The 19,491-nt window shown below is 60.5% G+C and overlaps 1 protein-coding gene across 1 annotated transcript in view; it reads right to left on the bottom strand.

The window, feature by feature from the left end:
* Window positions 1–17,317, bottom strand: part of LOC137450037 (hydrocephalus-inducing protein homolog) — a 65,444-nt gene extending 48,127 nt beyond the window's left edge. Inside the window, exons 1-14 of the mRNA XM_068156166.1 lie at window positions 17,279–17,317; window positions 16,414–16,530; window positions 14,824–14,958; window positions 13,939–14,138; window positions 12,313–12,437; window positions 11,432–11,630; window positions 9,932–10,097; window positions 8,472–8,571; window positions 6,534–6,652; window positions 5,107–5,330; window positions 4,913–4,980; window positions 3,556–3,791; window positions 2,665–2,765; window positions 1,792–1,927 (exon numbers count right to left, since the gene is read on the bottom strand). Of these exons, the coding sequence (XP_068012267.1) occupies window positions 1,792–1,927; window positions 2,665–2,765; window positions 3,556–3,791; window positions 4,913–4,980; window positions 5,107–5,330; window positions 6,534–6,652; window positions 8,472–8,571; window positions 9,932–10,097; window positions 11,432–11,630; window positions 12,313–12,437; window positions 13,939–14,138; window positions 14,824–14,958; window positions 16,414–16,530; window positions 17,279–17,317 (1,965 nt within the window). The remainder of the gene's footprint in view (window positions 1–1,791; window positions 1,928–2,664; window positions 2,766–3,555; window positions 3,792–4,912; window positions 4,981–5,106; window positions 5,331–6,533; window positions 6,653–8,471; window positions 8,572–9,931; window positions 10,098–11,431; window positions 11,631–12,312; window positions 12,438–13,938; window positions 14,139–14,823; window positions 14,959–16,413; window positions 16,531–17,278) is intronic.
* Between the last annotated feature and the right edge of the window lie 2,174 nt (window positions 17,318–19,491).

Here is a 19,491-nt window from a genome sequence, read left to right as displayed (position 1 = left end):
TCTTCCTCTTATCCAGTCTACATCTCCCTCTCTTAGTTCAAGCCATCCCCTCTCCCAACAGGCTCTGAAAAGCCACCAGAAGCTCTCCCTGGAGCCTTCTCCTCTCCAGGCTCAACAGCCCCAACTCTCCCAGCCTGGCCTCACAGCAGAGGGCTTCCAGGCCTCCCAGCATTGCTGTGGCCTCCTCCAGCCAGTCCCTGAATGTGCTGAGGACTCCAGAGCTGCCCCAGCACTGCAGGGGGGTCTCAGCAGAGGGGCAGAATCTCCTCCCTGCCCCTGCTGCCCACTGCTGGGGACCAGCCCAGGGCACAGCTGGCTCTGGGCTGGTACTGCACAATGCCAGCTCAGGAGCAGCTTGGCAGCCCTCAGTATCCTCAGGGGCTTCTCCACAGGGCTGCTCTCCAGCCTGGGTTGATCCTGGCAATCAAAGGTTACTGCAGAGGGAACTTGTAGAAAAATGTCAACCCTTAAGGTGTCCACAGCAGCAACTCACAAAGAGTTTGAAATCCCTGGCAGGAAGGCACAGAATGAAAGGCAAGACTTGGATGGCCTCAGCATCCTCAGGGGGTCCCAAAGCTGCTGCACTCACAAATCTCCCTGCTTGGGCTGGCAGAGCAGCTTCTCACCACCCTCTGAGTTCTCCTGCAGGACAGCACCCCAGAGCCAGAGCGCAAACTGCTTCCCAAAGAGCTGCCTACATTTGTCTCAATTGCTGCCTAAAGTTGATCCTCAGGAAGGTTCCCATTTCCCTGCTTCCTGAGCTTACATTTGGGCAGCTGAGAGAGACTGAATCTTGGCTCTCTTGATGGGACTCAACAAAGGTAAAATCACCTTTGCTGCTTGCCCAGGCAATAGCTGATGTGTATTGGGAGCAGCCACTGGGATGCCTCTCAGGAAGGTGCAGAGATAAGCAGACTGCAGCTGTCCTGGAAACGGGCAGAGGCCACTGCTATCCCTGCTCTCTGGAACACACACCTCTGAAAAGCTGTTCCACAGATCTGAGCAACTACTGGCTCAGGAGAAGGCCAAGGCAGGAGGAGGCCAAGGCAGGAGGAGGCCAAGGCAGGAGGAGGCCAAGGCAGGAGGAGGCCAAGGCAGGAGGAGGCCAAGGCAGGAGGAGGCCAAGACAGGAGGAGGCCAAGGCAGGAGGAGGCCAAGGCAGGAGGAGGCCAAGGCAGGAGGAGGCCAAGAGAGGGGAAGGCCAAGGCAGGAGGAGCCAAGGCAGGAGGAGGCCAAGGCAGCAGGCAGGACAATGCTGCTCTGAAGGAAAACGGAGAGCATACCAGGAGAGGGAAAATGACAGAGACCCTGGAAGAAGCAGACCAAAAGGAACCCTCTCTCCATGTCCTAAGTTGTGCCTGCTACAACTCATGGAGCTGAAGAGGCTGCTCAGAGGACAGCAATGACCTCTCCTCTACAGCCAAAGCTGCAGCACCCTTCCTCCACAGACCCAAACTGTCTTGGGGGGTGAGGGGGTGCCAATAGAATTCCTCTTCTCTCTCTCCCTATTTTCTCTCTCTCTCCCCTTCTGATCCATCCACTTTATTTGTGTACTACATAGCCTAGCTGTTGCTATTTTGGCCTCCTCTGTGCCTCTAATTTCCTAACACAGGAATATTCACAAGAACTGAGGCTCTTTCCCTCTCCAGACCAAGACAGTGGGTTCCTGTTCCCAGCAAACCTGTAGGATGGACTGGAAAGCATCAAGGTCTCTCTCTCCCAAAGGCCTTTTCTCCCCAGCACAGCCTGGCTGAGCCCTGGGGGCAGGAGGTGGGTGGGGGTGATGCCAACCTGAGGCAGCAGTGCATAGCAGCCTGGCAGGTCGCTGTCGTTCACCAGGGGCAGCAGCTGCTGGGCAGGGAGCTGCAGGTAGCAGCGGCCGAAGGTCACCACGGGCTTGGGCACTCGCAGAGCAGGAACCACACACCTGGGCAGAGAGAGGGCCAGAGGCAATGGAGACACTGGCAGAGGAGAGGCTGCTTGACCCCTCAGGGGGCATGGAAGGGAGCAGAACACAGCTGCCTAGCGCAGAGTGGCTGCAAATTGCCACCAGCAGCCTGGCCTGGATCAGCAACCCCGTGGCCAGCAGGAGCAGGGCAGGGATCGGCCCCCTGGGCTCAGCACTGCTGAGGCCACCCCTCACATCCTGGCAGCAGTTTAGGGCCCCTCCAAGAAGGGCCTTGAGGGGCTGGAGCGGGTCCAGAGAAGGGCAACACAGCTGGGGAAGGGTCTGGAGAACAGGGCTGGGCAGGAGCAGAGCTGCTGGGAGCAACTGGCGGCGTTTAGCCTGCAGCAAAGGAGGCAGAGCAGAGCCCTCCTGGCTCTCCACATGTCCCTGAAAGGAGGCTGGAGCCAGCTGGGGCTTGGGCTCTGCTCCCCAGGAACGAGTGACAGCACAAGAGAAATGGCCCCAGGCTGTGCCAGGGGAGGGGCAGTGCCAAGCAGCCATAGAATTGCTGTGTCCTTTAGGAAAAGGCTCAGGGCCAGGCCTGGCCATTCTGGGATGATGCTCCTCCAGGGGGCTGCCTGCAAGCCCTGCTGCTCCCAGCTCTGCCTGGGCAGAACCAGCTCATGATGCAAGGCTCCTCCTGTGGAGCTGGAGCCAGCAAACCACATGCAAGGGGCTGGATGCACCAAGAGACCCTGCAAGGAAAGTGCTGGTACCTGGCTGTGAGGGGCAGTGCCAGCAGCTCCTGGCCCACACCATCCACATCCACCACCAGAGCCAGCTCATACAAGCCCTGGGTGTTGGAGCACAGGGTGACCTGGGGGGAGAGCAAAGCCCCAAACACTTCAGCACCCCCACAGCTGCTGCCTTTCCATTCCCAGGCCATGGGAAGCAAGGGAGGCCTTGGCCCTGGTGCTGCTCCATCTGCAGAGCACAGGCCCTGGCAGCACCACAAGGCTGCTGGCAAGAGCTGCTTGCAGAAGTGCCTGTGGCAGCTCCCAGGCCATGGGTGAGAGGAATGCAGGCCCCAGCAGGCTGCCACTCAGCACTGCATGGCCAGGGAACAGCAGCAGTGCAGGGCAGAGCTGCTGCCTCCAGCAGAACCACTCCAGCTGTGCAGGGGGAAGCTGCTGCAGAAGCTTGGCCCAGCAGAACCTGCTCAGCTCACAGCCACCACAGCTTCTGCAGTCCCCCTGCAGAGCACTGCAGGGAATCCAACTCATCCTGCCCACAGCACAGGAGGGAGAAGAGCAGGCAGAGAAGCTAACTGCTTCCTCCAGCCACATCTCTCCCTGCAACAGCCTCCTGCTGCCCTCAGCCTTCCTCTGCCCAGCTGCAGGCCAAGGAATCAGCCTAAGCAGCTCTGAAAGTCTCAGCAGTGGCTTCTGGCCTGGAGCCTGGGGGGCAGGAGCTGCAGCTTCTGCCTGCAGGCTCCAAAGGCTGCTCCTTCAGGCAAGTCCCAGAGCAGCACAGCTCCCAACAGCCCAGCCCTGCTGCAGGGCTCTGCCTGGCCTCCCCCTCCCAGCCAGCAGCACTGAAGCCCTCTCCCAGAGCAGGGCAGCCTCAGCCCCAGCTGCTGAAGCCCCTCTGGCCCCACTGCTCCCTACCTGGATGTCCTGGAAGCTCAGGGCAGGGATGGTGCCTCTGCCAGGGCTGATGGTGAACTCACAGGGCCTGAGGCACCTCCTGGCTCTCTTCTTCCAGGAGGGCAGAGAGTTGTCCAGCACCTGGGCAGTGCTGGGCACGCTGGGCTCTGCCACACCGTCCCCGGGCACACGGAGGGTGAAGGCCACAGGCACCAGGGAGGTGTTGGTCAGGCGACAGAACAGGCTGTGAGGGAAGCCTAGGAGAAAGGACACAGTTCTGCACCTCTGCACACAGCTCCTCTGCCTCCTGCAGGCAATCTCCTGACATGCTCAGGCTGCCCTTGGCCTCTGGCTCTCTTCCCTCTGAGCTGCAGCTGCCGCGGAAGCCAAGCAGCTCTGTGCTGGCACTGCTGGGGGACAACAAGTTCCCCATCGGGCAGCCAGGGGCCCTCCTGGCCAAGAAGGCCAAGGCTGCTCTCAGCAGAGGGTGGCCAGCAGGGCACAGCAAGCACCAGGAGCCTGCAGCTGCAAAGGCCTTCTCCAGGCCAGCAGCTGGAGAGGACTCTTCTCCTCTTGGATCCCAGGCTGCTGCCTGCTGGCAGCCCTCTGGCTTTGTCTGCTCACAAGGAAGCCAAGAGACAGGGCAGGGATGGAGGGAGGGGAGGCTGCAGCTCAGCAAAGGCCAGCACTTCTCTTAGCCAAGTCCCTCAGCAGGAGGAAAACAGAGAGGCATCCTGGCCAGGCTGAGCACAGCTCTTCAGGCAGCCCAGAACTGGCTTCCCAGGCAGAGCTGAGAGCCCCTCAGGGAAAAGCCTTCTGGGAGCCTGAGCTGAAGCAGCAGAACCTGCAGCTCAGTGCTCAGGCAGCAGAGCTGGGCCTCTGCTGGGCAAGGAGAAGGAGCCCAGGGCTCTGAGCACACCAGGGCCTGAGGCAGAGCTGTTTCTTGGCCACATTCCCTGGCACTGACAGCCAGTGGCCCTCCCAGCACCAAGCAACATCTCACCCTGCAGCTCAGGGGGGAAATGGTCTCCAGGCCTGGCAACATTGACCCACAGCAGCTATGGGCTGGGCCAGAGCTTCAACTCCCTCCTCCTGCAGTCCCAGCCCCTGGGCCCTGCTGGGGCTCTCACAGCCATCCTGCTGCCAAGGACTGGCAGCCTGGGGCTGATCAGACCATCAGGGACCCCACAAGACCCTGCTCTGCCAGTCCTTTGGGCCTCTGTGCCCTCAGGATGGCAAAGCCCTGCCCAGGCAGCCTGCAGCCCTGCTTGAACCTCCTGAAGGCTGCTCTGGAGGGCCACCAGTGCTGGAGGCTCTGAGGCTGCACTCTGGGGCTGCAGAGCCCTCGGGCTGTGCTCCAAGGCCAGGCCACACTCACCATAGGAGACGTCCCCGAAGCGCAGGCAAGGGACATCGAAGCGCAGAGGGGGTGCAGAGACACAGCCCCTGGGGGGACAAAGCAGAGGAGGCCTTGGCTTGGCTGCAGAGCACTGCAGAGCCTGCAGCTTGCACTGCTGCTGGCAGGCTGCAAAGCTGCTCTCACAGCACAGGGGGCTGCACTCAGCCTCTCACCTGACAGTCAAGGTCACAGGCTCAGGGGATCCTTCCACACTGAACCTGAATTCCTCTGTGAAGTGCCCCAGGACAGGGGGACAGAAGCAGACCTGGATGACTTGGAACTCATCTGGCAAGAGAAGGCCCTGACAGGGGGAGAAGCTGAAGCAGGGGCCCAGAGCTGTAGTTGGAGGGACCAAGCTGAAGGAGGCATGGATGGCTCCTTTGTTGTGCAGGATCACCTGCAAGACAGCCAATGGAAACCCCTAAGGAACTTTCTTTCCTTCCAGGAGGCTGATTTGTGTCCTGCCCAAGCACCTCCCTGCAGGGTTACACCCCCCTTGATGGGGGCTGAAAAGAGCCCAGCCCCAGCTGCTCTGGCTGGGCAGAGAGAGACTTGGCTTTCCCCCTCCCAGGAGGAGGGGGCCCCTGGCTCCAAGGGGCTCTATGCCACTGCCCCTCCCTGCCCAGCAAGCCTTGCTAGGCAGGGCAGAGCTCTGCTCCTGCTCTCTCTTTCCCCTGCACAGCCACTGCTGCACAGAAGGCTCCCCAGGGCTGCTGCATCCCCCCCCTGCTGCTCCCTGCTGCATCCACACCTCCTGAAGAGCTGCAGCCACTGGCACCAAGGGAATCCAGTGCCAGCTGGGGCTGCCTTTGGATGCTTTGCCCCCTGCCCTTCACCCTATCCCTTTGGAACCTGCCCTGTTACTGATACATAGAGATAGATAAAGTTACCTTTTTTCACTCCCAAACAGATTCCAGACCATTTTTTCCCTGATCTTACCTCTCCTTTCTCCTGCCTGATTTGCTTTACCTTACCAGGAAAGGGAAAGGGGGAGGGAATCTCAATCGGTTTCCATTTGGGCTTTTGGCCTGCAGGTCCAGCCCAGAGCAGCACAAGCTGACAGCTGGCAAAGGCAGAGGATGCTGCCTGCTGCTGCTTGGCAGAAGCCAAAGGGAAGTTCAGCCTTTGGGGCTTTGATGCCAAGCAGCCAGGACTTCATAGAATGGATCCTGGAATGGGTTGGTTGGAAGGGACCTTCCAGCTCATCCAGTTCCAACCCCCCCCATAGGCAGAGACCCCTCCCACCAGCCCAGGCTGCTCCAGGCCTCATCCAGCCTGCTCCTGAACACTTCCAGGGAGGGGGCAGCCACAGCCTCCCTGGGCAGCCTGTGCCAGGCTCTCCCTCCTCTCACTCTAAAGAATCTTCCTAGTTTCCAGTCTCAAGCTGCCCTCCCCAAGCTTCACCCCATTCCCTCTCCTCCTCTCCCCCAGCCCTTGGCCAAAGTCCCTCCCCAGCTCTCCTGGAGCTACTTCAGCTCCTGGAAGGCTGCTCTGAGCTCTCCCTGGAGCCTTCTCTTCCCCAGCCTGAACAGCCCCAGCTCCCACAGCCTGTCTCCATAGTAGGACTTCCCCCCAAGCCCTGCCAGCCCCTGCTGCTCACCTCAGACTTGCTGCTGGATCCAACCAACACCTGCCCAAGGTCCAGCTGCTCAAGGCTGAAGCAGAGCCAGGGCCCTCGGCCTTCCCCTTGGATGTGCAGAGGCAGCCTGGCCTCACGGCCTGGGGAGAGAGTTCCATTGGATGACTCCTTGAGGCCTTGAGGTGGGAAGGGACCTTCCAAGGGCAGCCAGCCCAAGCAGCAGCACTCAGCAGAACAGCTGCAGGCACAGCAGCTGGCTCTGAGCCCCAAGCAACCTGACCTGAAGGGGTTCCAGGAGTGGGGCACCTACCCCTCCCTGGGCAACTGGGGCCAGGCTCTCACCACCCTCAGTGTCAAACATGCTCAAGGTCTGAGGAGGTCAGCCAAGGGGCTTGGAGGAATCAAGGAGCAAAATTAATTGACTCCTTGGTTTCTTTCAACTCACAGGGACCTTGATTCTGGGACAGTTTCCACCCTGGCAGCACAGGGGACCCGCTGCTTTGGAATGCTCATCTGCCACAGAATGGCTGCAAGAAGTGAAGCTCTCCTGAAGGCCCAGCAGGGTCTGTCAAGAGCAGGCTTCTCTCTCCCAAGACAGAGCATTTGCTCAGCTCTGCCTCCTGGAGCCCCAGAGCAGCTCAAGGGCTGTGTGCAAGTAGCTCTCTTATTGCTCTGCAATGCAAAACCTCTCCTGGCACAAGCCCTGGAGATCCACCCCTGCTGTAGAGGGATGGACATCTCCCTCAGCAGAGCAGAAAGCCCAGAGCCAGCAGCTCAGCACTGGCAACTTTGTGAAGCAAGAATTGCCTTGCCCAGCTCTGACAAGTGCAGCTGGGGCAGGAAGACATTTTGGGAACACAAGCCCTGGGCTCACACTGGAGGTGGCACTGGCCAAGGGAACCAGGCCCAATTCCTGGGCAAGTCAAAAGCTGTTCCCTGGCATCTGTGTCCCTTGGCTTGGGGCAGGAAGGAAATCAACAAAGCAGCAGAGCAGGGTTGGTGCTTTCAGCACCCTCCAAGAGTGGGAGCTGGGCTGCTGGACCTCCATGAGCTCTGGAGGTGAGGACACCCATCAGATTCCGTGGAGAAAGCCTGGCAGCGAGCTCCCACCCTTGAGACACAGCCTGAGCAGCACCCTGCAGAGATGGAGAGGAAGGACAAGGAAGCCTGAACCTGGCTACAAGCACTCCCTGCCCTGGGCTAGCACAGCACAGCCACCACCTCTGGAAGGGCAGAGCTGGTGTCACTCAGGGGGCAGTGCTGGCTGCTGCCACCAACAGCCTGAGCACCCTGCAGGGAGACAGCAGCGGCACAGAGCTCATCCAGCAGGCTGCTGGGGCTCAGCTTGCCAGGGAGAGACCTCCTGCTGAGCAGAGCAAGCCCTGAGCAACGCCACCCAGGGGAAGCACAGCCTCAGAGCTGCCAGGAGACACTTCCCAGGCAGGGAGAAGCACCTGCTGGCCAGAGATGCTCCTTTGGAGGGCACCCTGCATTCAGCAGGGTTCCCCACCTAAGCGCTGGCAGTAGCTGACCAGTGGGAGGAGATCCAGGGGCTGGCAGCACTCTGGAACTCAGCTCCTACCACCTCAGGAGCCCCAGGATGCCTCCAGGCTATGAGGACTCCTCTTGGAGGGAAACAGGCTAGAGGGGCTTAGGGGCTGCTGTGTTCTGTAGCTCCTTGGCCTTCACAGACACCTCCCAGCAGAGCAAAGGCTGGCAAACCCATGGCAGGAAACCTCAGCCCTTCCCTGCCTCACATGTTCTGGACTCAGTGGTCCAGAGGCAGTGTCCTGAGCCCTGGCCTTGGACAGCAGAGCAGCTGGGAGCCACAGGGACAGCAGGCACGGGTCCTGTTGGCCACTGACCCTTCCTAGCAACTCGAGCAGGAGCCAGGGGGCTGGAAGGTTGCTTGTGCCTGGCCTGCAGCCTGGAGCAGAGAGCAGCAGAATGGAGCTGTACCTGAGATGTCACAGTAGAACTTGGCTTCATAGACTCTGGCTGCCTGGGGCTTAAAGGTCACCTGGATCTCAGCTGAGGAGTTTGGCCACACCTCTCCCTCCTAGAAGAGAGGATGGCAGCAAACCATTGATCACCAAAGCTTCCAGCTCATGTTTGCAGCCACAGCCCTGCAGCCCTTCTTCAGAGCACCAAGGGAGAGCGAGGAGCAAGCACCACATGTGCTGGGCTGGGGGAGGAGAGACAGGCACAGGCAGAGCTCTGCAAGGGAACCTGCTCCAGAGGGGAGGGAAGCCTGGGAAACCAAGAGACTGAGAAGGCTGGACAGGGCAGAAGGGCAGAGAGCCATGGAGCAGCCCACTTCTAAGTCAGTCCTAGAGCACAGTGTGGCACATCCCCAGAGCCAGTGAGGAAAGGTTTCCACTCCCAAGGCTTGAGGCCAGGCTGCACTTGGTGTCCCTCCATCATTACCAGGAGCACCAGGACTCAGTGCTGTGGGCAGCCAGACTGCTGCCCCTCACAAGCTGGAGAGCAGGTTCAGCTGCTTGTGGAGACACAGTGCAGCTGTCACCAAGCAGGAGCCCCCAACACACTCCCAAAGCAGCTCTGACACACCACAGGATGCTGCTCACCTCCCACTGCCTCCAACATCCCTACTGCTCTGCCACAACCTCCTGCTCCCATCCTGCTGCTGCCAGCTGCTGTGCTGGGACAGCGCAGTGGTGCTGCTGCTGCTGGCTCTCAGCCTTCCATGGGCTCCAGGAGGAAGCAGCAAGAGCAGCTGAGCCCTTCCTTCACACTCATTTCACCTCTCTGCATAGAAAGAAGAGGTTGGGATTCCTGCAGGCTTTACTCCCAGATGAGATGCTGCTCAGACAGCAGCATTCTCCAGCTCAGACCATGCTCTCCCTCCGAGTCAGGGCTCTGGTTGGTGGCAGGATGTGGCCTTGGGCTCCCAGAACCAGCAGCAAGCCCTTCTCTGTACCTAGGGGCACCACAACTCCCAGAGCCCCTTTCAACCTGCCAGCCTGGGGCCCAGGCTCACAGGTGACACTGGCAGGGAGACTCAGAGCTGGTGGAAGCCCGGCTTCCAGGAGGGGATTGCTATTGCCATAACTCAGCTGCCCTTTGCCTCCTCTCCTTCCCTTCTTCAGGTGGTTTGGGACCTGCAGTGCTCTAACAGCCTCTGGGCAGCCCCCGAGCCACACGGAGGGGATGTCCTTGCAGCTAACACCGCAGAGCCCTCTGAGGGCTGGAAGGACACCGAGGCAGTGCCCTTCTTTTGCTCAGCTGCCAGCAGGCTCTCGCTGCCTGCCAGGGCCCTGCAGCTCACCAAGGCTTTGTGCACCAAGCCCTGCCAGCTCCACTCCCTCTGCGGGAGCTGGGGGCAGGATCTGCCAAGGGACCTCCCCAGGGAGGAGGAGGAGGAGGAGGAGGAAGGAGGGCTCTCAGCTGCGGCTCACCAGCGGCTCGATGGTGAAGATCTCCTCAGAGCGGCACAGCAGGGACTCTCCTTGCGCCTTCGCCCTCTGCTGCTGGAAGATGCGGGGGAGCCGGGAACGGCGTCCCTGGGGCGCAGGCTGCTTCCTGGGCTCCAGGGGGGGACGCGGCTTGAACTGCCCCCACAGCCTGCAGCCCAGAGACAAAGCCCAGCAGACAAGGGCATCACCAGCAGCTCTGCAGAGGCTCTGGCAGAAGCGCTCGGGGAGGCACAGCAGCGGCACAGCAAGGGGCTGCCCCCGAGCCCCCGGCTCCCAGCCCACGATCCCTGCCTCTTCCCTGGCCACTCGCACTCCCTGCTTGCAAGCTCGGAAGAGCTTTGTGAAAGGCAGCAGCCCCCCGGGAGCCTTCCTGCTTCACAGCCACTGCCACAGCTGATGGAGGCTCCAACAACAGCCTCGAGTGGCTCTTCCTCCCCTGGAGCTGCTCAGGGCTGCTCTTTGCACAGCCTGAGCTTGCACAGCAGCCACACACTGGGCAAGGAAAAGCACTGAGCGAGGGGAACCTGGGGCTGGCCTCTAGGGCCTGCCTGGCCCAACCACACTGAACTTGACTTGCTCAGAAGCCCCTGAAGAGCACTCCAGCTGAAGGCACTTTCCTCCCCAGCTGTGGCTTCAGACTAACTCCAGATCCCTCCGTGCACCTGGGGCTGGAAAGTCACCCAAGGCTTCCCGGGATCCCCCAGGCTTTGCAGTGTGCTTTCCAGCTCAGCCCCTGGGCTCCAGCTCTTCCTCTGCTGCCTGAGGTGGCAATTTCCAAGCTTCCCCACAGGCAGCCTTTGGAGAGCCTGCCCCATCTCCCACCACCACAAAGACACAGGTGCTGAAACTCAACTGGACTTCTAAGTCCTGCCTTGCTCCACCCTCCCTGCAGAACCCTCCACCTCCCAGCTCTGCTCAGCCTCCAAGGCAGGGTGGAAATAGCACCTGGTGCTGGAAACTGGGACACCAGCAGGCAGTTAACAGCCTGCAGCAGGATAGCCTCAACCTTCTGGGCCCCTGAAGCACTCTGCCCTGCACAGGGCTGGGAAAGGAGCCTGCCAGCTTGTGCCAGCTGCAGCAGGAGAAGCTGCAGCGAGTAGCAGCAGAGTTGTGCTGCATGCAGCTGTGCTCAGTGCTGCTACTCAGTGCAGCCCAGCACTGAGCCTTGCCTCAGCCTCATGGTCCCTCTGGAGCCCAGAGATCTCTGGGCCTCAGTGCTTTGTGGCCCCCACAAGTCAGTTTGCTCTCTGAGGAAATCCAGGCCCTGCAGTTCCTCCCCAAGACACCATCCTCAGCTGGAGTGTGGATGCAGCTGGGAAGGGAAGTGCTGAGCTCCAGTACCCCAAAGCCCAGGGATCCAGGCCTTGGTGCTGTGGGGGCTTTCCTGGCCTCAACCACTGCAAAGCACCCAGAGCCCTGGAGGCCACACTTGAGTGTCACCCTTGGAGAGGGATCTGCCTGCAGTGCAGCTTTCCAACCCACCTCTGCTGCTGCTCCTCCTCCTCCTGACTAGCAGCAGCCTTCCACTGGAAGTGAGCTCTCACACTGCTGCTGTTGTGGATGAGCAGGGTGCTGCGGCTGCTCAGCGACAGGTAGGTCTGCTCCATGCTCAAGGAGCTCCTGTCCAGCCTGATGTTCACATCCACAGCTGTGCCACTGAGGCTGCTGTGAATATCTTCTCCTGCAGGAAAGCAGAGGGGAGTCTTGCTCATCTCACTTGCAAGCTACAGCAGCATTTGGATCCTTTCTGCCAGCCCCAGAGAGCTCCAGTGCTCACTGCAGGGCTGCAGCACCACAGCAGCACCCAGGGAGCACATCAGGCTGCCCAGGAGCCAGGGGCAGCAACAGGGACAAAGCAAAGCTCTGCTGCAGGCAGAGGAAACACAGCCCCAGGGCACCTGTGAGCAAGGCTCTGCTTCAGCATCAGCTCTGCTGAGCCAAGCCTGTGGGCAGCATTTGGAGGTCCCAGCTCCGCTCCCCACTTACTCCTCAAGGGCCTGCTGAGGCTGACACTTCTCCTGGGGCCTGCTCTTGGCTTCTCCCACCCCAGGAGGAGTTTGACACCTCTCCAAGGAGGCAGTGAGCACTTCTGCCCGAGCCCAAGAGCCTTTTAGTCCTGAAGCTGGGAGGTGTGGGATGGAGATGGATGGAGGAGAGTGCAGCAAAAGGCTCTGAGGCAAGGCAAGGGAGAAGCAGAGCAGGGGACAGAGGAGTGCCAGAGGCCCTGGGCACCACAGCGTCTGACAGAGCCCTGCCCTCCTCCTGTCAGCCCTCAGGCCCAGCACTGGCTGGGAACCAAAGCTCAGGCTCTGCAGTGGGCAGCCAGGGACACAGAGTGCAGGCAGGCAGTGCCCAGCACTGACCTGAGTCCCAGTGCAGGCTCAGGACCCCGCGGTGCTCCCCGGTCCGCAGCGGCAGGAACTCCACAGCCACCTGCACAGCAGCACCGACCCCCAGAGCTCCCACACAGGGCTCAGCAGAGAATGGGCTGCAAGAGAGAGACACAGCAGGGCTGCTGCAGAGACCTGGGCACCACAGCCCTGCTGCAGGCCACTGCTCTGCAGCTGCCTTCTGCAAGCAAGGAGCAAAGCAGCCCCAAGCAGCAGAAGCAGAGAACCTTTTTGGCTGGAAGAGATCTTTCAGCTCCAGTCCAACCATGCTCCCATTGCTAGGGCACCCCCAAACCATGGCCCTCAGCACCACACCAACCCCCCAGGGATGGGGACTCCACCACTGCCCCAGGCCACCTGGACCAGGCCTTGACAACCCTCAAGGGCAAGAAATTGTTCCTCATGTCCCAGGCCACACACAACTGAGGGCATTTCCTCGTGGCCTAGCACTTGTTCCTTGGGAGCAGAGACCAAGCCCTGCCTGGCTCCAGCCTCCTGTCAGGGAGCTGAAGAGAGACAGAAGATCTGCCCTCAGCCTCCTCCAGGCTAAACATCCCCAGTGCCCTCAGCCTCTCCTCACAAGACTTTTGCTCTAGACCCTTCACCAGCTTTGTAGTCCCTCCTGGAGCCACCCCAGCACCTCAGTGTGCTCCCTGCAGTGAGGGGGCCAAAAGTCAATGCAGTACTCAGGCTGTGCATCCAGTGCCCAGTGCAGGCTACACTGCCCTGCTCCTGTTGGCCACACCATGGCTGACCCAGGCCAGGATGCTGTTGGCCTGCTCAGCCACCTGGCCACCGGCTGGCTCATCTGCAGCCTCTGTTGAGCAGCACCCCAGGTCTTTGCTGGGCATCTTTCCAGCCACTCTTCCCCCAGCCTGCAGTGCTGCAGGGGGTTGCTGTGACCCAGGTACTGGCCCTGCCACTTGGCCTTGATGAACCTCATGCCATTGGCTTGGCCTTTGATCCAGCCTGGCCAGGTGCCTCTGTAGGTTAACAGGCAGCTCAGCACTGCTGCCCAGTTGGGCCTGTCTGCAAACTGACTGAGGGAGCCTCAATGTCCTCACCCAGGGCATTGAGCAAGTGTTCAGGAGAGCTGGCCCCAGCACTGAGCCCTGGGGAACACCACTGGGGACCAGACACCAAGTGGAGTTAGCTCCACTCAGTGCAGACAGCAGAAGGAAAACCAACCCCCCAGGGGATCAGAAAGAGAGCTCCTGGCTCAGTGCTGAGGAGATTCAGCCCTCAGAAGGGCCTAGAGTAGAGAAGGACAGCAGGTGCCCCATACACTGCATCCAGCTCCCTGCAGTGAGGCTGCAGAGCCCAGCTGCTGGCAATGCCACCAGAGCAGGGCTGCTGGAGAGCACAGGGCTGGAAGGGCTGCTGGAGAGCACAGGGCTGGAAGGGCTGCTGGAGAGCACAGGGCTGGAAGGGCTGCTGGCACTCTGAGCTTCCCCCTGGCTCCCTGCCACCCAGAAACCTCACCTCAAGAGCTGCAAATGGCAAGGCAACTCCTGGCCCAGGAGATCCCAGCCTAGAAAGCAGAGGCAGGGACAAGCAAAGCCTGGCCTGAAGAGCAGAGCAGGATGCTGAGCTCCTCACCTCTGAGTGCTGAGGCTGTAGTGAGCCTCCCGCTCGCCCACGTTGCGGAGCAGCAGAGTCCTCTGGGTGCTGTACTTGACTGGGCAGATGGAGAAGTTTAGCTGCTGGGGGAAGTCCAGCACAGCCTGGGCACCTACAGCCCGGATGGGCACAGTGAACTCCTCCTTCTGGGTGACACAGAGCAGCTGGTGACAGTAATCCTGCAGGGAAAGGAACAGCCTCAGCAGGCTGCAGGCAGTGCCAGCCCCAGGGCAGAAGGGAAGCTGCTGGGCTTTGTCTCACTGCCAGCTGCAGGCAGAGATGCAGCAGCCCCTGGGCACCCTTCTCTCCTGCAGCACAACTGGCACAGGGCTGGGAAGGATCAGAGCTGAGCCAGCCCCTCTGCCCCACCTGCTCTCTCAGCAGGCCAGCAGCACCAAAGCAGATTCTCTGATGCTTGGATGCTGAGGCAGCCCAGAGTGACTCCACCTCAGGGGTGCCAGCCCCCCAGAGCCACTGAAGCCTGGGAAAGGCACCCAGCTGTGCCACGGTGCCAAGTGCAGTCCCAGCAATGCAGGCACCTCCTGGAAGCTTGGCAGGGATGCTCAGGCACATTGCCCAAAGGCCTTTGCCACATCACCATCAGCAGTGGCTCCCAGCTCCCCACAGCCACCAGGCAGTCACCTGGGCATGGAAGGAGATCAGGTTGGTCAGGCAGGACCTGCCCTTCCTAAATCCATGCTGGCTGGGCCTGAGCCCTTGGCCATCCTGTAAGGGCTGTGTGATTGCACTCAAGATGACCTGTTCCATAACCTTGCCTGGCACTCAGGTCAGGCTGACAGGCCTGGAATTCCCTGGCTCCTCCTACCACTGCAGGCAGCAACCTCTTGAGACCTGCAGCCTCACCTTGTTCTCCTCAGGGGTGAAGAGGATGCAGTAAGTAGAAGCCATGCCAGGTGCCACCTTCTGGCACACATCCTTGGGGCCAACCAACTTGAAGTAAGGAGAGGTCTCCAGGATGACCTTCACCCACTGAGGAACCTGCAGGGAAGACACAACTGGGATTTTGCCACCTGTGGCACTGTGAGAAGAAACCTGGCCATGGCCAGCTGCCATCCTTCCTTGCCAAGGCACTTCCAGCACAGAGGGCAAGGCTGGAGCCAAGTTCCTGCTGCCTGGGCAAAGGAGCTCTGGGACATGGGCTGCAGGCCCAAGCCCTGCTGTGAAGCAGAGCCAGAGGAAAGGAGAAACTGAGGCCCATTTTAATGAGGAAAGAGGAAAGAGCAGCACAGTGTCTGGGGTCAGTGTGGAGCACACCAATGTCCCAGGGGCCTCTTGCCAACACTCCCAAGCCAGGCACCAGAGCAGGAATGGCTCTGTTCTCCCCAGCAGGAACTGAGAGGGACCACACTTTGCAGCCTTCCTTGCCAAAGGGGCTTCTCTTTCCAGCCACAGCCCTGGCAAAGCCTCTTCTCTCAGGACACACTTGGACTGCTCTTGCTCTTCCCCCACAGCTTTTGTTGTCCCCTTGTTTCCCCCAGGAGGGAGGTGTGTGGGGGGGAGCTCCTTCCCCTGCTCTCATGCAGGCTGCTTCTGCCTTCCCAGCTGCTCTCCTCTCCCCTTCACATCTTGCTCCCCACTGCAGAGCAGCAGCTTCCAGGACACTTCCTTTGCTGACCCTTCTCTGCCTCCAGCACACTGCCTGCTGCCTGGCAAGAGAAGCCCCTGTGTGCACAGGGTTCTCTCCTGGAGCACCTTTGAACCCAGCCCCACTCCTCCCTCCTGTCTCTTCTCACCAGCTTGCTCTGGGCACCTGCCTCACTCCAGCAAATGTTTCCCCAGCTCAAATTCAAAGGGTCTCAAATCTTCCTCTTTCCACAGGAACAAAACTGCTGGCATTTGGCAGCATTTCCCTGCTCCACTTCTTTGGGGAATCTCCTCAGCACCACCAATTCTTTCCAAGCACAGGTGGAGACCTTCAGGAGGAGATGGCTCTGGATGTGCTGTGGTGTTCCAAAGGGAAAGCAGAGCTCCAGGAAAGCCCCAGCAGGGCTGAATGAAGCGTAGCAGGACCCCCAGGTCGTGCCTAAAGGCCTCCCCTCGCTGCTGCTCCATCAGTCTGTTCCACTGCTCTTTCCAAACACCTCTCCTGGAGTTTCAGTGCCACTCCCTAGGACTTATTCCAGCCTCAAGCAGAGAAGACGACCCCTGAGCTTTGTCAGGGGATTGAAGCAGCTAAGCAGGCTGTGAGAGGCAGAGAGGCCCTCCCCAAAGGCAAGAGTAACCAAGGAGCCATCAGGATGCGCTGCACACCTGAGGCAGAGCGTGAGACGAGAGAACAGCTGCAGAGCCCTCAACATTCTCAGCAAGCCAGGGCTTTCAGAGGCAAGGCTGCTCTCTAGGCAAGCTCCTCTGGGCTAGCTCCCAGCAGCACATGGCAGTGTCAGAGACAGCATGCCCAGAGAGGGCAGGTTCCTCCCACCCCCCAGCACTTACCCTGCCCTTGTTGCGCAGAACCAGCGTCGCTTCGTAGACCTGGTGGGGGAGGTAGTTCTGGAAGACCACCTCTGCTGGGAGAGGCTCAAAGCAGCTCTGCTGCAGGGCAGCTGGCAGCTGGGGGTGCACAGAGAGCAGGGAGAGGTTCAGCTGCTGGCAGCAGGACTCATGAGTGACAACCCTACACTGCTCTCCAGTCCAGCCCAGTCTCCTGGCGAGTCCCTCTGCCCAGCTCAGCCTGGGCAAGCAGAAGCTCTCCCACCTGGCTCCTGGGTGGCTCAAGAGGAGCTGGGCTGTGCTGAGCAGGCTCAGGCTAAGCAGCTCTTGGGCTGTCTCTCCAGGTTCCCTCTCCCAAACACAGGGCAAAGCCCTGTGCTGCTGTGGTCACACAGCACCAGAGCACTCCCTGACAGTGCTGGCAGCACTCATGGAGCAGCTGAGGGCCAGCAATGGACAGGAGGCTCCAGGGGAAACACTCTGGGGATGATCTTTGCTCTGAGGCAGGGAGGCCGAGGCCCACACAGCCCCAAAGAGCTTTGCCAGTGTAAAGCCTGGGAGCTGCTAAGGAGAGAACAGCAGCAGAGGAGGGAAGGCAGGACAAGGAGAGCTGAGTGCTGGCGAGGTTCAGCTCCTTTCTCTGCAGCACTGGGCAGCTGGAGGAGGATTGGACTTGGCAGCTCCTTCTGCCAGGAGCTTTCAGTGGCTCTTTGGTCCTGCTCTGGTGCTGCTGCTTTTGTTCCACTCCACTGCAGCAGCAGCCTGGCAATGCACACAAGCAGCAAATGCTGGCAGAGCAGAGGCACTGCTAGGAGAAAGTTCCTCCCTGCTTTGCCTCCCCTCTCCCAGCTGTGCTGCTCCCACTCACCAGACCCAGGCAGCTCTCCTGCTGCTCCACACAAGCCATGGCCAGGCTGAAGCCAGCAGCTGCAGCATGCTGCCAGTGCTCTGTGTGCCCAGCTGAGGGCTTCCCAACCTCCTGGGCTGGCCAGGGCAACCCACAACCAGTATGTCACAGGTTTGCTGCTGGCAATTGCTGCTCAGCAGCCTCCCTCCCTGCTCTGCCCTCGGGGCTGTGTGCTCTGGCCAGCAGCTCTGCAGCAAAGCAGCTTGAGGCACAGCTGCAGCAAACACTCAGCCAGACAAGGCACAGCCAGGGGCTGAGGCCCCTCTGCAGCTGGCAGGAGCCTGCAGCCTGCAAAGCCAGCCCCCTGGGAGGGCCCCAACCTGCTGCTCCACCCCAAAGCACCACTGCAGCTGAGTGTGCTCAGTGCTGAGCAACTCCTGCAGGCCTTCAGCCCCCCAAGGCCAAGGCTGCCAGCAGCGAAGGAGTCCCAGCCCCAGGCACTTGGCAGCGACCACCCCAAGCAGCAGCTGCCTGTGGCAGCAGGAGGATGGCAAATGGCAAGCTCCTGCCCTTGTGTCCTGCCCCAGCCTGCCCCCTGCATGGGGCTTGAGTGCCAGGGGCTCAGCTCCAGGAACCCCCCCCAGCTGCAGCAGAGCTTCTGCAGCACAGCTCAGGACTTGAACAGCTCAGCAGGGAGCAAGGTCTGAGCTTTCTCCTGGCAGGAGGAACTCAGCACTGCCAGCAGCTGCACAGCACAACAGGACCTGGCCAGCCAGTTAGAGCTAAGCTGGAGGCAGGCCTGCCACGAGCAGGCTCCTCTCCAAATGCCTCCCCAAACAGCAAGGAAAGGGCAGGAAAAGCTTACCTTTGGGCAGGAGGCCTCACTGGAGTCTGCAAGCTGGGCAATCAGGGGCAGGGTCCTGGCCTCAGGCTTGCCCCTCCTGGTAACAGGGGGCAGCTTCCCCTCCAGGCTGCTGCCCCTCTGGGTGGGGATTGGGGGCAGCTTCCCCTCCAGGCTGCTGCCCCTCTGGGTGCAGATTGGGGGCAGCTTCCCCTCCAGGCTGCTGCCCCTCTGGGTGCAGATTGGGGGCAGCTTCCCCTCCAGGCTGCTGCCCCTCTGGGTGCAGATTGGGGGCAGCTTCCCCTCCAGGCTGCTGCCCCTCTGGGTGGAGACTGGGGGCAGCCACATCTCCTGAATGCTGCCCAGCCTCTGCCTGAGCCGGGGCAGCCTCCTCTCCTCAGCCTTGCCACCCCTCTGGATGATCTGGGGCAGGCTCCCCTCCTGAGTGCCACCCAGGCTCTGCTCCATGAGCTCAGGCATCTCCTGCAGGAAGGAGGAGGGAGTCAGCTGAAACACACACCACCAGCACAAGCCACAGCAACCCCTCTGCTCCTCTTGTCCGAGTGCCACTGAGGAGTAATTTGTGGTCAGAGCTACCAGGCCAGTCCTGGAAGCCTCCTGAGGGACCTGCTGCAGTGTTTCAGATCAGAGCATTCCTGAGCCAGAGCAGAAGGGACAAGCTCTAACCAAGGGGCTCTGTCCCATGAGCTGCTGCCTGCTTTGCTGGGGCACTCCTGGGGATTGCTGCTCTCTGGGCATTTGTTCCCTCTGTAGTGCTGCTGGATAGAGCCAGGGAGCTCTGAAGAGAGCAGGGCAAGAGTGCTCAGAACTGCCCCAGCTCTGCCCTTGCCCCAGGCTCCCCAGCCTGCCCTGGGGAGATGGCACTGCTGGGGGAGGCAGAGGAGAGCAGAAAAGCAGCCCTGTGCCAGGACTGAGGTGCAGAGGAATGTCTCCAAGTCTGAGTTCTCCTTCATTAGCACTTTTCTCTCTGTCCTGGCCTCACAGAGCCCTCCTCAGAAGCCTACAGAGACATCTCCTTGAGAGACCATCAGCACCAGGGCATCTCCAGTCAGGTGAGCTGCAGTCAGCAAAGGGGACAGTTATGGAGAGGAAGGAAGAATTGCCCTGGCTCCAGAGGGGTGGCTCTGTGCTCCATGTAGGCTATCCCAGCAGGGTGGGGGTTGGAAGGCACCTCTGGGGATCAGCCAGTCCAACCCTCTTGCAGAAACCCAGAGCAGCTTGCCCAGGATCACATCTAGGTGGGTTTGGAATCTCTCCAGAGAAGGAGACTCCACAACCTCTCTGGGCAGCCTGTTCCAAGGCTCCTCCTTGACCACAGCAGCTACTTACAGTTCCAGGCTGCTTTGCCTCTCTGGCTGGCTTCAGGTGACCA

The sequence above is a fragment of the Melanerpes formicivorus genome, unplaced genomic scaffold (assembly GCF_026170545.1).
Source record: "Melanerpes formicivorus ecotype bairdi unplaced genomic scaffold, bMelFor1.0.p_v2 SCAF_34, whole genome shotgun sequence".
In the NCBI taxonomy this organism is placed as follows: domain Eukaryota; kingdom Metazoa; phylum Chordata; class Aves; order Piciformes; family Picidae; genus Melanerpes; species Melanerpes formicivorus.
This window is presented reverse-complemented; position numbering and strand designations above follow the sequence as displayed.